The sequence below is a fragment of the Cannabis sativa genome, chromosome 9 (genome assembly GCF_029168945.1).
Source record: "Cannabis sativa cultivar Pink pepper isolate KNU-18-1 chromosome 9, ASM2916894v1, whole genome shotgun sequence".
Classification (NCBI taxonomy): domain Eukaryota; kingdom Viridiplantae; phylum Streptophyta; class Magnoliopsida; order Rosales; family Cannabaceae; genus Cannabis; species Cannabis sativa.
In genome coordinates, this window is record NC_083609.1 from 58,961,448 (window position 1) to 58,980,893 (window position 19,446).

General features: G+C 33.6%; 4 protein-coding genes across 7 annotated transcripts; 3 read left to right on the top strand and 1 right to left on the bottom strand.

Moving 5' to 3' along the window:
* Nucleotides 1-451: 451 nt before the first annotated feature.
* On the top strand, nt 452-4,841 carry LOC115722523 (5-methyltetrahydropteroyltriglutamate--homocysteine methyltransferase 1). Its single transcript, XM_030651752.2, has 11 exons — nt 452-727; nt 1,356-1,709; nt 1,807-1,894; nt 2,087-2,214; nt 2,313-2,704; nt 2,797-3,041; nt 3,139-3,305; nt 3,393-3,498; nt 3,577-3,827; nt 3,913-4,114; nt 4,206-4,841. Exons 2-11 carry the CDS (start codon nt 1,360-1,362, stop codon nt 4,572-4,574), a joined length of 2,298 nt encoding a protein of 765 aa, XP_030507612.2. The 5' UTR covers nt 452-727; nt 1,356-1,359; the 3' UTR covers nt 4,575-4,841.
* A 1,276-nt stretch (nt 4,842-6,117) lies between these two features.
* Nucleotides 6,118-17,500, top strand: LOC115722504 (double-stranded RNA-binding protein 4). 4 transcript variants are annotated; one of them, XM_030651725.2, is made up of 11 exons: nt 6,118-6,256; nt 7,285-7,599; nt 7,816-7,965; nt 8,311-8,546; nt 8,641-8,860; nt 10,131-10,298; nt 12,853-12,894; nt 13,001-13,271; nt 13,983-14,079; nt 14,392-14,457; nt 14,569-17,500. In XM_030651725.2, the coding sequence occupies exons 2-11, from the start codon at nt 7,314-7,316 to the stop codon at nt 14,761-14,763; spliced, it is 1,731 nt and encodes a 576-aa protein (XP_030507585.2). In that variant the 5' UTR covers nt 6,118-6,256; nt 7,285-7,313; the 3' UTR covers nt 14,764-17,500. The 4 variants fall into 4 exon arrangements, with proteins under 4 accessions (XP_030507585.2, XP_060959522.1, XP_060959521.1 ...); XM_061103538.1 differs by lacking the exon at nt 6,118-6,256 and adding an exon at nt 6,793-6,920; XM_061103539.1 differs by lacking the exons at nt 12,853-12,894; nt 13,001-13,271; nt 13,983-14,079; nt 14,392-14,457; nt 14,569-17,500 and adding an exon at nt 11,449-12,208.
* Nucleotides 14,686-17,011, bottom strand: LOC115722503 (putative pentatricopeptide repeat-containing protein At3g15130). The gene has a single exon (XM_030651724.2). The coding sequence runs from the start codon at nt 17,009-17,011 to the stop codon at nt 14,927-14,929; it is 2,085 nt and encodes a 694-aa protein (XP_030507584.2). The 3' UTR covers nt 14,686-14,926.
* LOC115722506 (pentatricopeptide repeat-containing protein At2g20540) lies at nt 17,067-18,574 on the top strand. The gene has a single exon (XM_030651727.2). It carries the CDS (start codon nt 17,067-17,069, stop codon nt 18,540-18,542), a length of 1,476 nt encoding a protein of 491 aa, XP_030507587.2. The 3' UTR covers nt 18,543-18,574.
* Nucleotides 18,575-19,446: the final 872 nt, after the last annotated feature.

Consider the following 19,446-nt stretch of genomic DNA (forward strand, 5'->3'; position numbering starts at 1 on the left):
TTTTGTGCGTTTTTATTTTTCTACACTTTATTTTTTGTTGGTTTTTCTATTCTGCAGTTACAGAGTCATGTTCTGTAGCTACACTTGTTTCACTATCAAATTTATTATTTTGTATGTATAAATTAATGAAATAATTAATTAGTAAGTATAAAATTTCATATTTTTATTTTCTTATAAATTTTTTCACCTTTCAATTTTGAAGACATTTGTAACTAATTTTTTCTTCTTAAGGTACATCTCAATTACTCATTTAGAAAAATCGTACATTTCAATTAAAAATGATTAGAAAAATAATAGTAGGCCCAAAGAAAGAATTGCTCGAACCCAACTACACTTACCAAAAACACCAAACCTTTTTTATATGCACGCGCCCGCGCGTGGTACTCACTCAATTGAAGAAATTTCCATTTTCAATTTTTTTTAAATAAAAATAAAAAAAGTTTATCTCTTTCTACCACAATTTCAGTAAAAATCACAAATTATAATTATTTAATTTAATTAAAATAAAAAAAGAATGGGCCAAAGGCATTGTAGACCACAATAGTAGATCTAAGAAAGTAGAGAGAGAAAAGAGAGGCAAGTGATGTTTTTCGGGCTATAAATAAGCATTACACCACCATTTCTCAACTCGTGCCGTTCTCTTCTTACTAAGAACACAATCCACCGTAAGAGAAGAGAACCTTAAACCAAACCCAAATTTCATTTCTTTCTTTCTACCTCATCTAAGGTACGAAGGAACAACACTCCACTCTTCTTCTTCTTCTTTCTCATTATCTTCATTCTTTTTGTTGTTATTGTATTCAATTCAGATTTTGAACTGAGATCTGCTTGTTTAGTGAGTGTTTTGTGATACCCTTTTGGTTGAATCGAACTGGGAATTGCCCATTTTCTTGTTTTGTGTTATATAGATCTGTAGATCTGTAGCTAAGATGTCAGATCTGTAATTTAAAGAATAAAGATCCAAACTTTATGGTTTTTAGTTAGTGGTGTTCATTTGAATCTGAATAATGTGTTAAAAGAGTGTTAAGATCCAAACTTTTTATTTATTCTTTTCTCAAAAACCAATTACCAATGAGTTATAGTAATTAAGATCCAAACTTTATGGTTTTAGTTAGTAGTGTTCATTTGGTTTCTTTAGAATCTGAAAGTAATGTGTTTTAAAGACTGTTAAAGATCCAAACTTTATTGTTTCTTATCTCAAAAACCAATTACCAATGAGTTAATAGCAATTAAGATCCAATACCAACTAATGTTATGATTCTTTGTTTTGAATAGGTTTTTGTTTAGATTTGAAATTTAGATCTTGTGTGTTGATGGAAATTGACTGTGTTGTTTTTATGTTCAAACTGAAACAGAAAGATGGCTTCCCATATTGTTGGATACCCTCGTATGGGTCCCAAGAGAGAGCTCAAGTTTGCTTTGGAATCATTCTGGGATGGTAAGAGCAGTGCTGAGGATTTGAAAAAGGTTGCTGCTGATCTCAGAGCATCAATCTGGAAGCAAATGTCTGCTGAGGGTATCAAGTACATTCCCAGCAACACTTTCAGTTGTTACGATCAAGTTCTTGACACCACCGCTCTCCTTGGTGCTGTTCCATCTAGATATGGCTGGAATGGTGGAGAGATTGAGTTTGATACTTATTTCTCCATGGCCAGAGGAAATGCCTCTGTCCCAGCTATGGAAATGACCAAGTGGTTTGACACCAACTAGTAAGTAGTACTACTCACTTTCATCTCACTGTGTTGCTAATGGTTTTGTTTTGTTTGTGTATTGATATGATTTTGGTTAATTGATTTGTTCCCACAGCCATTTCATTGTCCCTGAATTGGGCCCTGATGTCAAATTCTCTTACTCTTCTCACAAGGCTGTGAACGAGTACAAGGAAGCTAAGGCGGTATGTTATTTTGTTCATTTGTTTGTTTTATGAAACATTCTATGACATGTTTGAACTTTTTCATATGTATAGTTATTCATGATACAAATACTTTAGATTCATATGAACATGTTGTTTAATTGGTTGAACATAGTTTAGATTGGAAAGGAGTATGTAACTTGTAGTTTAATATTATCTTCGAACCTATTGCAGCTCGGTGTTGACACCGTTCCCGTCCTTGTTGGCCCCGTGTCATACTTGTTGTTGTCCAAGCCTGCAAAGGGTGTTGAGAAGAACTTCTCAACTCTCTCCCTTCTCAGCAAAATCCTTCCAATCTACAAGTAATAATTCGTGACCTGAGATAAAATCATGTGCTTACTCTCTGTTATTATATCGATCCATTGTCTCTAATTTGCTCTTTTGTTAATGCTTTTTTCAGGGAAGTTATTTCTGAGCTTAAGGCAGCTGGTGCTACCACTATTCAGTTTGATGAGCCCACACTTGTGAAGGATCTTGAAGCTCACAAGTTGAATGCATTCACTGAAGCCTATGCTGAACTTGAATCAGCTGTTTCTGGTTTGAATGTTATTGTTGTGAGTTACTTTGCTGATCTTCCAGCTGAGGCATACAAGACCCTTACCTCATTGAAGGGAGTTACCGGATTTGGATTTGATTTGGTTCGTGGAGCTAAGACCATTGACTTGATTAAGGCTGATTTCCCCAAGGGCAAATACCTTTTTGCTGGAGTTGTTGATGGAAGGAACATCTGGGCTAATGATTTGGCCTCTTCTCTTGCCACATTGGAATCTCTTGAGAGCATTGTTGGCAAAGGTGTTTAATTTATGGCTCTTTTGTCATGTTATGGTGTTGCATAGTTTAAATTTGTTATGATGTGGTGCTAATGATTCTTTTGTTTGATACAGATAAACTTGTTGTCTCCACCTCTTGCTCGCTTCTTCACACCGCTGTTGACCTAGTCAACGAGACCAAGCTAGATGCTGAAATTAAGTCTTGGTTGGCTTTTGCTGCTCAAAAGGTTGTTGAGGTTAATGCCTTGGCCAAGGCTTTGGCTGGTCAGAAGGATGAGGCGTTTTTCTCCGCCAATGCTGCTGCTCAGGCTTCACGAAAATCCTCCCCAAGAGTCAACAATGAGGCTGTCCAAAAGGCTGTGAGTGCTTCATTGTCTAGTCTTTACTTGTATCAAAGTTGTCATAGTGTGTGGGGGTTCGTTTTGTTCACTTCGGTGAAATTTTGTTGTTTCTCAGGCTGCTGCTTTGAAGACCTCTGACCACCGCCGTGCAACTAATGTGAGTGCCAGACTTGATGCTCAACAGAAGAAGCTCAACCTTCCAATCCTCCCAACCACCACCATTGGATCATTCCCCCAAACCGTTGAACTTAGAAGGGTGCGTCGTGAGTACAAGGCCAAGAAGTGAGTGAAGCTCTATATCTCTTTTATTTTCTTATAAAAAGTGAGTTGGTTGTGAAACACTTGTTAACATTGCTGTGTTGTTTATAGGATTTCCGAGGAAGAATATGTTACCGCCATCAAGGCTGAAATCAAGAAGGTTGTCGACCTCCAAGAGGATCTTGACATCGATGTCTTGGTTCACGGTGAACCAGAGGTGAGTTTGATATATTTTCATTTGCATTAGTAGTATTTTTGTTTTGGAAATCCCGCTAACCTGTTGAATATTAATCAGAGGAACGATATGGTTGAGTACTTCGGAGAACAATTGTCAGGATTTGCCTTCACCGTCAATGGATGGGTGCAATCCTATGGATCTCGTTGTGTGAAGCCCCCAATCATCTACGGTGATGTCAGCCGCCCCAACCCAATGACCGTCTTCTGGTCTTCCACCGCACAGAGCATGACTAAGCGCCCAATGAAGGGTATGCTTACCGGTCCAGTCACCATTCTTAACTGGTCCTTTGTCCGTAATGACCAACCACGGTATAACCTTTTCTCAAAATCAAATCTTGATAATCAAATTGTTCTATATGAACATGTATCTAACACAATTTATTACCTTTTCCAGATTTGAAACTTGCTACCAGATTGCTTTGGCTATCAAGGATGAAGTCGAGGATCTCGAGAAGGCTGGAGTCACTGTCATCCAAATTGATGAGGCTGCTTTGAGAGAAGGTTTGCCACTAAGGAAATCAGAGGAAGCTTTCTACTTGGACTGGGCTGTCCACTCCTTCAGAATCACCAACAGCGGTGTCCAGGACACTACACAGGTAAAAATCAAACCGAAAACTTTATGTCTTATAACTCAACATTTTCATTTGGATCAAGCATTTGACATGACATTATTTTATCAACACTCAGATCCACACTCACATGTGTTACTCCAACTTCAACGACATCATCCACTCCATCATCGACATGGATGCTGATGTGATCACCATTGAGAACTCGCGTTCTGATGAGAAGCTTCTGTCTGTCTTCCGTGAGGGAGTTAAGTACGGTGCTGGCATTGGCCCCGGTGTGTATGACATCCACTCTCCAAGAATTCCATCAACCGAGGAGATTGCTGACAGGATCAACAAGATGCTTGCTGTCCTCGAAACCAACATCTTGTGGGTTAACCCCGACTGTGGTCTTAAGACTCGTAAGTACACCGAGGTTAAGCCCGCTCTCAAGAACATGGTTGACGCCGCCAAGCTCCTCCGTACCCAGCTTGCCAGCACCAAGTGAGTGGTTTGAAAATGGTTGGTTGTTGAATTGGAAGAAGAAGAAGAAAAAAGAAAAAGTTTTTTTTTTTATTTGTTCCAAAATAATTGTGTGACTCAAAATACTTAGTAGGGTTAAAATGCTCTGTGAGCAAATTTCTTTTCATTATTTTTTTTGTGTTTTTTTTTTTAATATTTTGGCATTTTTGAGGCCCTGTCTTCTATCCTTTTTTCTAAGGCATCAAACTGCTTAATGTATTTGAGAAGAAATATCATTGTGAGTTTGTGCAAATTTTTATTATTGTCTAATATTTGGTTTTAATCATTTTATGCAAAAAGATATTGATAAATAAAGACATATTATCTTAAAAAGAAAAAGAGCAAATTGAACAATACATATACCATTTACTAACGATAATAATAAAAAAAAATATATATTACTAATAATAATAAAAATATTATACTATATTAACTAAATTATATACTACAATTAAAATATATATAACATATAACAGCAACAAAATTATATAATAAAATAGAAATCTATTAAATATTATTTAAAATAAAAAATATATCATACAATTAAAATATATAAAAATAATAATTAAATATATATAGCATGTTAATTAAATTAGAGTAAATACCATTTTGGACCCTGTATTTTGCAAAAGTTACAGATTGGACCTTATGTTTTGTTAAATGACAAAATAGACCCTATATTTTCTAAAATGGTAAAAATAGGACCCTGAGCTTAATTTTAGACAACTTTTTTTTTTAATACAACCAACTTGAAGATAATTCCTAATACGAACAGATACAAAAGATATAAAAAGTTTTATCATAGCACTTTTAGATCGAATTATAATTAAACTTTAAAAATCAATTCAGTGTCCTATTTGTACTCTTTTAGAAAATACAGGGTCTATTTTGTCATTTAACAAAACACAGGGTCCAATTGTTAACTTTTACAAAACACAGGGTCTAAAATGGTATTTACCCATTAAATTATATACATATATTAAAATATTTGTATTATGTTAAAAAATTATATACTATTATTATACATGGCAAAATAAAAAATAAATATCATCAAAAAACAATAATATAACCTACAACAAAATAAAAATATACTATACAACAAAATCTATATACTAATAAGTAATAACTCACAACAACTCATAAAAAATGAAAAAATCGACATAACTGTCAAATAAAAAAGATTTTAACAAAACTAATATAGATATAATTTTTTATAAAAAAAAAAAATATAAATATACCATAATTTTTTAGTAATTCATTTTTAATTCTTAAAAAAAATATAAAAATTAATTTTTTTTAGATGGTAAAAGATAATATAAATAATAAATAGTATAAAAAAAAACCATTTCTCTATAAATTTTAAAATAAAAATATTTACTAACATAGTTATGTTAAATTATAAATTTGAGGCATTTGCTAGCATTTGCTATAACATAGTTATATAAGTTAGTGATGTTTTGACGATGAGAAAGAAACCGGATGGAAATTTACGAGAAGCCCAAGCCCAAGCCCAAGCCCAATATTAGAAGCCCAACCCAACCAAAGTCAGCACAATAAATTCTACTCACTTTCCTTTTTCTTTTCTTCTTCTTCTTCTTCTTCTTCAGGCGGGTACTCTGACCGAGGAATTCCGTTTGGCTTCATTACCACCAATTATTCCCCTCACAGGTACGCCCTTTCATTTATTTTTACAGAGCTTTTTCTTTCTTTGATTTCTCTGTGTTTATGTTTGCTTCTATGGTTTGTGTACAGTGTTAAAAGCAATTAAATCAACCTGTGTTTTGTTCTGTAAAATAGTTTATAAGTTAGTGGTTTCGAAATATGCTAATATTCTGATTTGATTCTGTTATGCTGTAATCCAAATTGAGTTCTCAACTTTATATGGTTGTTTGATTTTTCTCAGGTGATTCCCTCTGTTCTACATTTGCATTTTAGGTCTTTTTGTGAAAAATAGCTCAGAAGAAGAGCGTTTGTTTGTGGTTATGTCATTTTGAAACTAATATAACTGATTTGATCGTTTTTTGCTGTATGTAGTCATATTTTAAATGCCTTTTTGGGCATTGTGAAATTTGAAGTGATGAACACTGTTTGCTTGGTTTATAAGTATGATAATTTTGTACTAATTTTAACGGTGAAAGTGAGAATTACTTAAAGGATTTGTGATTTTGGGGAAGGAAAGGTCCGAGTGCTATACCATGAAAAATGCTTATAGGTTAATTCAAGGTGCTAAGACGGATCAAACTGTGCTAAATAATTCTGGATGTGGTGTGGAGAGCAATCTCAGAGTGTTTGCTAACAAAATTTCAGCTTCATATAAAGCATGTGCTAGTTGGTACGATGTGTTCATGACCATATTACATTCTTTGTGACAATGTATTTTTGCTTATTTGAAAGCTAGAATGGAGTCTTTTTTAGTGGTTAGTTGGAGAATAGTTAGGGTTGCTATGTTTTGTTGGGCTCCTAATTCATTAATTTGTTAGTAAAAACAATTATCACCTCAACATGTTATCATGACAACAACGATTACTCTTGAATAATAGATATGTGCTCAAAATTGCTATGTTAATAAACCAATTTTGGTAGCTTCTTCAAGAAAAACTTTAGGAAAAATAACAATATTTGATACATGAAAATAACAAAAGCAGAATCTCACTCAAACAAGATCATATTAAATTTAACCACGTCTTCCTCAACAGAAAAAAATCAGAGAGAAGAGAGAGAGACAATGTACAAGTCGAAACTACAGGAATTATGCCAGAAGAACCATTGGACTCTTCCAACGTACACATCCACCAAGCAAGGCCTTGATCACAACCCAAGCTTCTCCGCTACTGTCGTTGTCAATGGCCAATCATTCCACACCTCCGCTTCTTCCAAATCCTCCAAAGAAGCCCAAAACGACGCTGCTAGGGTTGCCTTCAACCATTTCTCTCCCACCGATGATCCTCTGCTTCCTCCTATTCCCAACGCTTCCTCTTTCCCTCAACCCTACTTCCTCTCCTCCTCCATCGGTAAGTAACCTCTTTTTTTCTTTTCCCGAATTTCGCCGATTAACTCATTATGATTATATGTTTTGAATGGATTTTTGAGTTTGATGGCTGATTACATATGGAATTGGGAAATCATGGGTGTATAAGCACATTTACCTATCTATAATAGGGTTTTGATGTACGTAAAGTTGTGTTTTTTACATGATTTTTGTTTAAACTAATTATCATGTTGTTCAGGTGCAATTACTGATGTAGAAACTATACATGGAGTTGGGCTAGGGCAGACCTTTCAGCAAACACCTCAGGAAGATGACAAAACATCATCGAGTGTCAATCCTCAAACCATTGGAAGTACAACATTTCTTGTCAGTCAAAATAAATTTAGAGGTCAGAAATTCTCTCTAGTATTCTCCTTTTTCTACTTGAGCTGGGGTGTTGTTAAAAGAAAATTTATATTCATACTGTCATCAGTGGGTTGTTGTTGTTGATGATTTTAATTTTTACTTACTAAATGATGATCAAATTAGTTATGGCTTTCCTAAATTCTAGAAATCTTTTATGTTACACTTATGATTAATCATGGTAGGTTGGAGTTCTTTTTGGTAGATCCATGTCCAGGATGATATCTCATCATCTTTTGGTTCTTCTTGTATTGATTAAATATTTCTCGATTATTATAAAATGTTATAATTTTTGCAAGGAATCATTAATTTCTTATGTTTTGATTCATAGATGTGCAACATGTGTACAAGAGTCATCTGCAAATGTACACTCAGAAAAATAAGCTTATTGCTCCTTCATACACTTCTGAGCGGGAAGGTCCGCCACATGCTAGTCGATTTAAGTGTAGAGTAACAGTTGATGGAAAAATATTCGAGTCACCGGAATTTCACTCTACCTTAAAAGAGGCTGAACATGCAGCTGCAAAAGTTGCTTTGATGTCATTGTCTCCTGATGTGGTTCAAAAGGTTAGTTTTTTCATAACAAGTGAGCATATACATGCTTACATATGTACTGTTATACATCATTAGGACACAACTTATGTGAATTCCATGTCAATAGGATGATGCTACCTTCCACAAGAATCTCTTGCAAGAACTGGTTCAGAGAAAAGGTCTCCATCTACCAACATATAGCACGGAAAGATTTGGTGAACCTCATTGCCCGGTTTTTGTTTCAACCGTTGAGATAGAAGGAAAGCGTTTCAGTGGAGAAAAAGAGAAAACGAAAAAGTTAGCTGAAACAAGTGCAGCGAAGGCTGCATACATTGCTTTGAAAGAGGGTAAGTTATGTAGTACCAATCACTTGAATTTACTTTATTAAAAGTTATGCAAAACTTTCTATAGTTATTCTTGTTTGGCAGAGTAACATATTTTATTAGAGATGGAAATTGGGCAGTTAATGTGCGGGGAATGCAACCCCCACCCATGACCATTACTTGTTTATGCCCTCATTCCTGTCTTGTAGGGCAGATTCGGGGTAGGGGAATACCCATCGATTATGGGGAATCCATCGAGTATCCATTACTAGATATTATAAAATGTTTAACACTAGTATATATTTTAACACAAATGCTAGGCAACATTCTATAAAGAAAAAAGATAAATTAACAATAATATTACATCTTGTTTTGGCAGATCAATAGTCAACAATAGGCATAATACTTGGTAATCAATAATTTTAATTCTGGATATATACGTTAAAGATAAAAAAGGAAACTCTATACATCTATATTGGGGTCGGATATGGTGCAGATAGTATCACCCTAACCCCACTTTGGGTATTGAAATTGTCCCCGACCACTGCCCCATTAACTGCCAACTCGGGGAATCTCCACCCCATTAGGGGCGGGTCCTTACGAATACCCATTCCCGTAGTTTAAATTTCCATCTCTACATTTAATATTTCTTAAAGTTTGAGTAGATGTTTTCTCGGTTGTTCTTGGTATAGATAGATTTGTGGAAGAAAACTTGGCATAAAAAATGAAAGAAGCCATTACTATAGTAATTGTGAGAAGAAAAAAGGCAATATGAGAGTTTTCCAGCAAGAACAATAACAATACGTCTTCAATGGAGTCCTTTATTGGAACCAAAAGAACTTAGTACATCAAGGAGGGAAATTGAAATGACCGAAATGACTACAAACAATAAATGAATAACAAGAATGGAAATTTGAGGATCCCTCAGGCTCTTCATCCTCTAACAACCTATCTTGTCCCCATCTCACCATGCTGCCTTTTTGCCACAAACTTCAATCCTATGAGCAGCCTTGTGTTGGATGACTATTATGTTATTGTAAAACAATGGAGTATGTTTTGAAAAACTGAATAATTGATAAAAGAAGTACATAGGCTTTTGAAGGAGTAAGGGTTACATGCATAATTTTCATGCACCTTTCCTAACATGTATTTCATCTTGATTTTATGTTATTGTTAAATAATTTAAATCTGATAATCTGTGTCCTTTTGTTGCTCAATTATACATATTTTTTCCTTTTCTGGGCTTCATATTCATACAAATAAAATATTAATATTATTACACTCTCATGGACAGGTAAATCGAGTGTGGGTCTTCCCATTCTGTCTTCTTCCCAACAAGTACATGAAGCTCAAAATCTATTATCTCCCTGCTCAAAATCTAATGTTTCAGTTAATGTCACGACTGATATGCGGACGAACTTAAGTTCCACTACAATCCCTGTGCAAGCTGAAGATCAGACAGGTGAGATTTTGAAGTTCTATATTTCTTCATGTTTTTTTTTTGCTTTGATAAATTACTTCATTTTTTTCAAGATCTTTGCATTGCCTACTTAACTACTCTAACTGAGCTAAAATAAGTTTAAGAAGCTGCTAAATTGTTACATTTTCTCGGCTGCGTTGTCTTAATTTAGGTGACGTTTGGTTGGGAGGAATGAAAACATAAAAATAGAATGCAAATGAGAATATGAATAGGAATGGAATAAAATTAAATTTAAAATGTATAAAAGAATTGATAAAAAAAATTATTAACATTTTTCTTATTTTGTATTGGAATAGTCATTCATTTTATTTGAAAATAGAATAATCATTCTACCAAATTGATATTAGAATGACATTCCAATATATTAATGCAACCTAACAAAGGAATGTAATAAAATTTAATTCTATTCAATTTCATTACCTCCAACCAAATGTGATCTCTTCTTGAATTGGAAAGCTGATCTGGATAACTAAAAATTTAATATTAGAAATTAACTTAACAACAACTATTAATAAATTATAAAACAACGAGAAAATCAACTTCATGACAATTATAAATTAAATATAAATAAATTATAAAACAATAAAAAAAAATATCAAACAATTTTTAGAAATCTGTATTTTTGTAAATAAAAAAGTTTAATCCATAAAAATGAAAATTTTCTGTATTAATGTATTTGTGTAATTTATTTTTTTGTCAAATTTTTAGTAAAAGTTTATAAATTTATTATGCTATTAATGAAGTAAATTTATTCTCATACATATTTAAATGTTAACAAAATTGTAATAATACCCCATTATTGTGACAGATACCAAGGAACAAAGAATACAAAAAAGAAGAAACATGGAGGAGAATGAAACTCGAAAGAAAAGGAGTGTGATATCATAGATTGAAATTAATAACAATGTTAAAATTAGTGCATTAGGTGTTATATTTTTTAGTATTTCTTAGAATATCTTGATTTTATTTGGCATGGCTTAGTTTTGTAAATATAGATTGTCATCTCTAGCAGAAGTAAATTAATACTAATACAACTAATTTTATCTTGACAGAAAGTGAAAAAATGTACATTTTTCTTATGCCTTAAAATTAAAAACAACTTCTTTTCTGTACCTGATATCCCCAATGGCAGGTAGAGAAGGAGGTTTGTCTTTGTCCGACATAAATGGTGGCACACAGGATACGATCTCGTCTGATTCTTCTGAATCGAAAACGAAAACTGAATCATCTTCATCTTCATCTTCATCTTCACCTTCTGTTTCTAATAATCATACTAAGTTTGTTGTGGATTTAAGCGTTGAGCCAAATGACACGTGCATTAAGCCCTCGCCCGACCGGATTATCTTATCCTGTAAAAAGGTCACCATTTATCCTGCAACAAAACCAATTCCTGCTGGAAGCACTCTGTTTAATCTTAGTGATGAGAATTGGGTTGCTTTCTCTGCTCCAGAATCAACGAGTTAAGATAAACCAGTTTCCGAAACTCTTTAAGGCTATGTTTGAAGGTTAGATTTTGGTAAGGAAAATATAAAGAAAAGAAAGTGTGGAGAATAAGAAAAAGAAAATCAAAGTTTTATGTTTGGTATGAAAAATTTTATTGAGTCAAATATTTTTTCATTATCTTTTTCTTTTCTCATCGAAATTCAACTTTGGAAGATAGGATAAAGCGGGAAGAATATGCAATTGTAACATTGATATTCTGTGTATTTTGATAGGTTGAATGACACAATGCTCATTGTAACTCAAAATTATGTTCTTTCTGTTTTTCTTCTCAATATTATGCTGGAAGCAGATTTTTGTATATACATACAAAAATACTTCTTTGTATAAAAAACGGTTTAAGCAATATTTTAATGGAAATTTCAACTAAATGTCTGGTAAGGTTTAAGCAATCATTCTTCCAATGAGTGTGAAGTCTCTTTTCACACGAGAAAATCAAAAGAAAGCTGGAACAAACAACTCTATTATTCAAACTAAAAATAAGAGAAATAAAATAACGATCGATTATGTTTATGAACTTTGACATTAGAGATTGAGATACCACGAAACAAAGGGCTATTGGGGCTGCCCCGAAATCTCATAGCTGAGGAGAAGAACATCGACACCCTAACAAAGGTCAACCGAGCCTTTGGTGTACCACCAAACTCTCCATTTTCCCTTTAGAAACTCCATCTCCATAGGAAAAATGGAGAGTTTATCTCATTCCATTAGTTTTGTTATATTAATCTTTATCGGTTATCATCAAAATATTTTTAAAAAGTTATAAGTGAAAATAAGAATATCTTCATTTCATTGGAGATGTAAAACTAAAATAAATTAGTAACTCAATTATCATTTTGAAACCTTTAAAATAATAAAATTAGAATAATTATAATTAACTGTTAAGAGGGAAGTATGTAGGATATTTACTAATATATTTAAAATGTTTTATTGGTGATCATATTTTCAAAATTTCATCCTAATTTTTAAATATTAATTTAATGAAGCTTAAAATGTGTGAATTATAAAGGTTTGCATGTTTATTCCCATTTTGCAGGACAATACAACAAAATTCAAATCTTTTATGTATACATTCCAGGTAAATAATAAATTCCTAAAAAATTTAATATTAAAATTAAAAAAAAATATTACTTTTATTTATTTTTTAATTATTAAATTAATTATATTTTTGATTGTACGTATAGTATGTATACCATTGGAAGCAAGGCATGAAATAGGTGTGTTTTTAAAGAAGATTGGAAGAGAAGTGAGAGGTGAATTTTACATGGTTAATAACAATGGTATGTTTGATCATGTTAATAACAATATTAATCAACAATTAGAAGTAATGGAATTGGGATTAGGAAGAGAATTCCACATAAGCTTGGGAAGAACTGTGTTCTTTAATCATAATGACAGTAACCACTTTCATTCACTTCTTCCTATGCTGCAACACAAGCTTAATCATCAAACGAGGTACCTCACTCTTTATTTTTTTTCATTAATTTGCATACATAATAATGTTTTATAAAAAATTCTATTGACACACTACTTTTGCACCTACAGTAGGAAAATCTCTATTTTTAGCACTTAAGTTTTTTTATAATACTACTCATTTTAGTTATAACATTATATTTTTTTTAAAAAATTTAGAAAAATTTATTATGTTAAAAATAAGGTTTAAACATGTTGCATGATATATATATATATTTTTCTATACACATGTATTTTGAATTCTGTTTTTGGCAAAATAATTTTTTAAAAAGAGGAAAATGTTGTCAACTATAATTATAGTGTAAAACTTTATTAAGAAAATTTATAATTTCTCTAAATATAGTTAAAATAATTACTCTTCTTATCTGACAAGTAACGATAAAAGTGATATTACTACTATAATTTGGTACGTTGTATTAGATCGTATTTTATTGTATTATACTGAATTAGATTATATATCATATTTTTATATAATACTATGTTAAATTTTAATTTATATTAAAATATTATATATTTAGGTACCCATAAAAGTCATTACCACATATAGTTTTACATAAAAATATTACACGAAATGTAATTTAATATAATACTATACAATACAATATGATATAGTACGGCGTACGAAACGAGTATACATATATTTACATTTTTACATTTGTAAATAGTAAAATTTGAATGTTTGTTATGAAACAGGTATTGGATTGATTTTAGTAAGTGGGAGGTTTTTGTTAATGACCAACGTACTCGTACTTTCTTGTCCTTAGAAGTTACTTCTACTGGTTTGGCAGAGGTATACATTAATTAGATAATTGTTGAAAGATACTATTAGTCCCTAACACTTTTCTCGATATCATATTACTATTAGTGTAATTAAGTATCGGACTCCATATAATTTAAGAGAATAACTTTTAAAGAATATTGTTAACCAATCGTGAGATGCCACCTATATCCTCGAATTAAGCATCTGTTTTAAACCTGGTTTTTGATATGTTGTGACCAAATCTTTTAATAATTATGTGAAAAATGATAAGTCTTTTCATATGATCTTATATGTGTTGTTGTTAGTGATTTTGTTATAATAATCCTCAAGAATTGATTGCAGATAAAAAAGCAAATTGAAGCAGTCAATGAAGTTTATAAGTTTCATGGTCTTCCTGAATATTATGAGGTATTGTTGATTTTTAATTAAAAGACAAAAATATGACAAAACTAATGTTTTCTTTTTTTAATGTATAAACAAAAATATGTATTAATGGTTATTTAAATTCATAATTTGCAGGATCCACAGCCTCATATATCCTTAGCTTGGATAATGGGTGACTATAGCAACTTCTTAAAGAAAGTGATTCAAAAGGAATGGAGATTATTTAATGGAGGGTCAAATAAAAATTGCATATTTACAAGTAGATTTAATGGTATTGCTTGCAAAATTGGTAATAAAACCTACCAAATATGTAAATATGAAGACATGTAAAAAATGGGAAGAATCCAAAAAATGGTATGAAAGAATTTTCAAAACAGATCAAATGTGTATTATAACTATAATGTAGATTGTGATATAGAAAAATTGTACCAACAAAAATAGTGTCCCTACTATAGTCTTTGTCCTATATATTGTGTATTGAAGTGTGATATTATCACCAATAATCTCCACAAGAGCAAATGCCATCTTCAAACTTGTGAAACCTATTTGCATCTCTTACCAAAAACACCACCTTCAAAACCTTTGACAACCCCTTAATGAACACATGACAATCCCCACATACTCTCAAGTTCTTGAAAATTCGAATCGTTTTCTTCTTCTTCTTCTCATCCTCATCCTCTTCCAATCCACCACGAACCAATGCTAACCCGATTGCCAGCTTCTCGCTGTGCATTCGCAAGCTCTCTTCCTTAGACTCGTCTTCTACATCATGTAATGCAAATCTCAATCCGGGGATGTATCCCATTTCAGCTCTCATTCTCTTCTCCATTTCCTTCAAAGCTTCATGAATCTGTTCTATAAGTGGGTGAGAATCATCTCCATTGTAGAAAAAGTGAACCTCTTTTTCGATCTCCACCCAACTACGCCCCGCCTCTTTCTTCAATCCCTTTCTCTTCACCACTTGTCTTAATCTCTCACATTCTTTCCAGCAGCCTGCGTCGGCTAAGATGTTCGATAACATAACATAGTTGACTGTGTTATCACCATCCAATCTCATTAGTATCTCACCAACCTCTCTACCTAACTCCACATCTCCATGAACTCTGCAAGTACTAAGCAATGTTTGCCATATCCCTGTGTTTGGTTTTAAAGGCATGTTCTCGATGAGATTCTTCGCTTCTTTCAATTGTCCAGCCCGGCCAAGGAGATCAACTATGCAAGCATAATGCTCTACTCTTGGTTTAACTCTTCTGTCACGACGCATTCTTGAAAATAACTCTTGGCCTTGTTCGATAAGTCCCGAGTGGCTGCAAGCTGAGAGCACAGCCAAGTAAGCTACCCCATCAGGCTCTACATTTTCGAGTTGCATTTTGTTGAACAAACTTACTGCTTCCATTCCAAGACCATGTTTTCCGAAGCCTGTGATCATAACAGTCCACGAAACAACATTCTTCGTAACCATTTCATCGAAAAATCTTTTTGATTCATCTATAGAACCACACTTGAGATACATATCTAGAATCGAATTGGCTACTGATACGTCTAAACCAGATGGGATTTTAGTAGCAAGAGCATGGATTTGCTTGCCTTGTTCCACAAGTGCAAAATCAGCGAAAACTCCCATAAGACTTGAGAGAACAAATCCATCTATTTCATGGTTTATGCTTCCTCTTAACTGCCTAAACAACTCCATTGCCTCTTCTACATTTCCTTCTTGAGCATAACCAAGAATCAATGAACTCCATGATATAATGTTCTTCTCTTCAATTTGCTCAAACACTTTCCGAGCATCGAATAATCGTCCACATTTTACATAGAGATCAACTAAAGCACCAGCAATGGTGGCCTGAATTTGACATGGGAAAGTTAAACCTCTTGTGATTAAGCTACCATGAATTTGATTTCCTTGCTGAATTGCCCCAAGACCACTACAAGCCTTAAGTGTACTAGTATAGGTATGCTCATCAGGAACTTCACTCTCCTGCATTTCCCTAAACAAAACCAAAGCCTTTTCACCATTCCCTTCAAGTGTGTAGCCACTAATCATTGCATTCCATGTTATAAGATTCCGAAAAGGCATTTCATCAAACACCTTCGCTGCATCTTTAACTCTTCCACATTTAGCATACATATCCATTACAGAATTCCCCACCACAATAGCCAAATCAAAACCAGATTTGACACACAACTCATGAATCTGCATACCATACTCAGCAACACCCAAAATCCCCGACGCCTTAAGACTCGTCGAGAAAGTGAACTCGTTCGGTTTAGAATTCGAAACTCCCAACATTTGATTAAAGACAGATAAACATTTCTGGGCATTTCCATTTTGTAAGTAAACACACATTAGAGAAGTCCAAGACACTTCATTTCTTTCAGACATTTTCTCAAACACTTTATAGGCCAAACCAGTTCTACTACATTTTCCGTACATATCTATGAGATCATTGCTCAGCATTAAGTCAGACCCAAATCCCATCTTCATCAACGCCGCGTGAGCCTGAAACCCTTTATCGAGTAACTTTCTCTTCGAACAATTCCTAAGAAAGTTAGCCAAAATCTGCCTTTGATTCATTTCGTAAAAGAAAATTAAAAATCCAAGCTTTATCCAATATCCATCGAATTCGATAATGTCAACGAGAATATTGGAAAATTCATTCGTGCCCGCGTTGACAAACTGTACGAACTTGAAGGAATTGAAGAAAATCCATGCCCATGTAGTCAAATTCTCGCTATCGCAGAGCAATTTCTTGGTTACAAAAATGGTAGATTTTTGTGAAAAAATTTCAGAAGTTGAGTACGCGAGTTTGTTATTCGGAAAAGTGATTCAACGAAACGTTTTTTTGTTTAACGCAATGATCAAAGTCTATACACATAGCTACAAGTACGATCTAGCTTTGGTTCTCTACAAGGAAATGGTCAGAGATATAAACCCTAAAAATCCCATTTTTCCTGACAGGTTCACTTTCCCATTTGTGATCAAATCTTGTGGAGGATTGCTCTGTATCAATTTGGGTAGACAAATTCATTGCCAAGTTTGTAAATTTGGGCCAAATTCCCATTCAATCATTTGCAATGGTTTAATGGATATGTATATAAAGTTTGATACTTTAAGAGATGCACAAAAGGTGTTTGATGAAATGTGTGAAAGAGATTTAATCACTTGGAATAGTTTAATTTCAGGTTATGCTAGAATGGGAAAGATGAAAAGGGCAAGAGAGTTGTTCAATGAAATGGGTCCCAACAAGAGTATTGTCTCTTGGACTGCATTGATTTCTGGGTACACAAAGATTGGATGTTACTCTGATGCATTGGGTGTTTTCATGGAAATGCAGAAATTGGGTATTAATTTTGATGAGATTTGTGTTGTTTCTGTTTTGCCAGTTTGTGCTCAGCTTGGTGCTTTTGAGATTGGGAAATGGATTCATATTTATTCAGAGAAAAAGGGATTTTTGAAGAGTTCAATTTGTGTTTGTAATGCCATAATTGAAATGTATGCAAAATGTGGTTGTATTGATATTGCATTGAAGTTATTTCATCAAATGACTGAAAAAGATGTCATTTCATGGAGTACTATGATAGGTGGTTTGGCACATAATGGTGAGGCTTGTAAAGCAATTGAACTCTTTAGAGACATGGAAAGGTCAAAAGTTAAGCCTAATGGTATCACACTTCTAGGACTTCTTTCGGCTTGTGTTCATGGTGGGTTTTGGAGTGAAGGATTGAGCTTTTTCGAATCAATGACTAGAGATTATCATTTAGACATCGAAATCGAGCATTATGGTTGTGTTGTTGATCTTTTAGGTCGCTCGGGGCGCCTCGATCAAGCACTTGAAACGATAAGGAAAATGCCAATGAAGCCGAATTCTAAGATTTGGGGTTCTTTGTTAAGTTGTTGCAAGGTTCATGGTAATCTTGAGGTTGCTTATGTTGCCATGGAACATCTTTTGGAGCTTGAACCAAGTGATGTAGGGAATTATGTGTTGATTTCGAATGTTTTTGCAGATAATGGAAGGTGGGAAAGTGTTTCAAATGTTAGGAAGCTAATAACAAATAGTAATATGAAGAAAATTCCAGGTTGTAGTTTGGTTGAAGAGTCTTCTTGAGTCTCTTTGTAGTGATGTCAATTTCTCGTGTAATTTTTATTTGTTTCTTACAATTTTCAATTTATTTCAATCCATTGTCTGGAATCCATTGGTATTTTTGCAAAACCAAAATCAAAAGGTCATTTTGCAATGTGTTTTAGTTTTTTGCTGACATTACACAAATATTGTTTTAAATAATTTATAAAAATATCATTTTTTGTTGTGTGTAGCGTAATGGTGATTATAATCACTTAATAACTTAAAGGTCTTGGGTAGGAACCCATGATTTTTCTATTTTTCTCATCTCTTCCTCACCAATAAGCTAACTTTAGTGACTTATAAAGGGAAATTTCACTATTTGACCCTAATAAAATACCCCATATCAAAATTTATACCCTCCATTAATTTGTACAAAACAATTCTACTATTACTCATTTCTACCCAAAATACCCCTCAAATTTAATTTTCCTATTCTCTCTCTCTCTCTTTCCGTCTTTCCCTCTCTTTCCCTCTCTCTTTCTCTCTCTGTCGTTTGCTATTCGAACGCTGCCCCACGACGACGACCCAACGACCCAACAACACAGTCCACGACCACGACCCCACTCCGGCCACCCACCCACGACCCTGACCCAACCCTCTCTCTATCTACTGTTCTCTTTCTCTCTTTCTCTCTTTCTCTCTGTCTATTGCTCTCGACATTGGAACCCAACCCACCCACACCCACGGCTGACATTGGAACCCAACAAATTTTCAGATAAACCACCACGAACTGTCGCCACCACCAAGGTCCGTGTTCGTCGAAACAGAACAGAGGTCGTAGCCACCAAAACCACGAACAGTCAAAGGTAAGTTTTTTTCTTATTAAAAAATAGAATTTTCATAGATTTGGATGGGAATTTGTGTATGTTATTCTGATTAGATTGTT

Bases quoted from the DNA above. Each gene is read 5' to 3' on its own strand.
- LOC115722523 (XM_030651752.2), top strand. From the start codon at position 1,360: ATGGCTTCCCATATTGTTGGATACCCTCGTATGGGTCCCAAGAGAGAG. The intron at 3,042-3,138 runs GTGAGTGCTTCA...GTTGTTTCTCAG, and splicing joins ATGAGGCTGTCCAAAAGGCT to GCTGCTGCTTTGAAGACCTC. The intron at 3,499-3,576 runs GTGAGTTTGATA...AATATTAATCAG, and splicing joins TGGTTCACGGTGAACCAGAG to AGGAACGATATGGTTGAGTA.
- LOC115722504 (XM_030651725.2), top strand. From the start codon at position 7,314: ATGTACAAGTCGAAACTACAGGAATTATGCCAGAAGAACCATTGGACT. The intron at 8,547-8,640 runs GTTAGTTTTTTC...CCATGTCAATAG, and splicing joins CTCCTGATGTGGTTCAAAAG to GATGATGCTACCTTCCACAA. The intron at 8,861-10,130 runs GTAAGTTATGTA...TCTCATGGACAG, and splicing joins ATACATTGCTTTGAAAGAGG to GTAAATCGAGTGTGGGTCTT.
- LOC115722503 (XM_030651724.2), bottom strand. From the start codon at position 17,011: ATGAATCAAAGGCAGATTTTGGCTAACTTTCTTAGGAATTGTTCGAAG.
- LOC115722506 (XM_030651727.2), top strand. From the start codon at position 17,067: ATGTCAACGAGAATATTGGAAAATTCATTCGTGCCCGCGTTGACAAAC.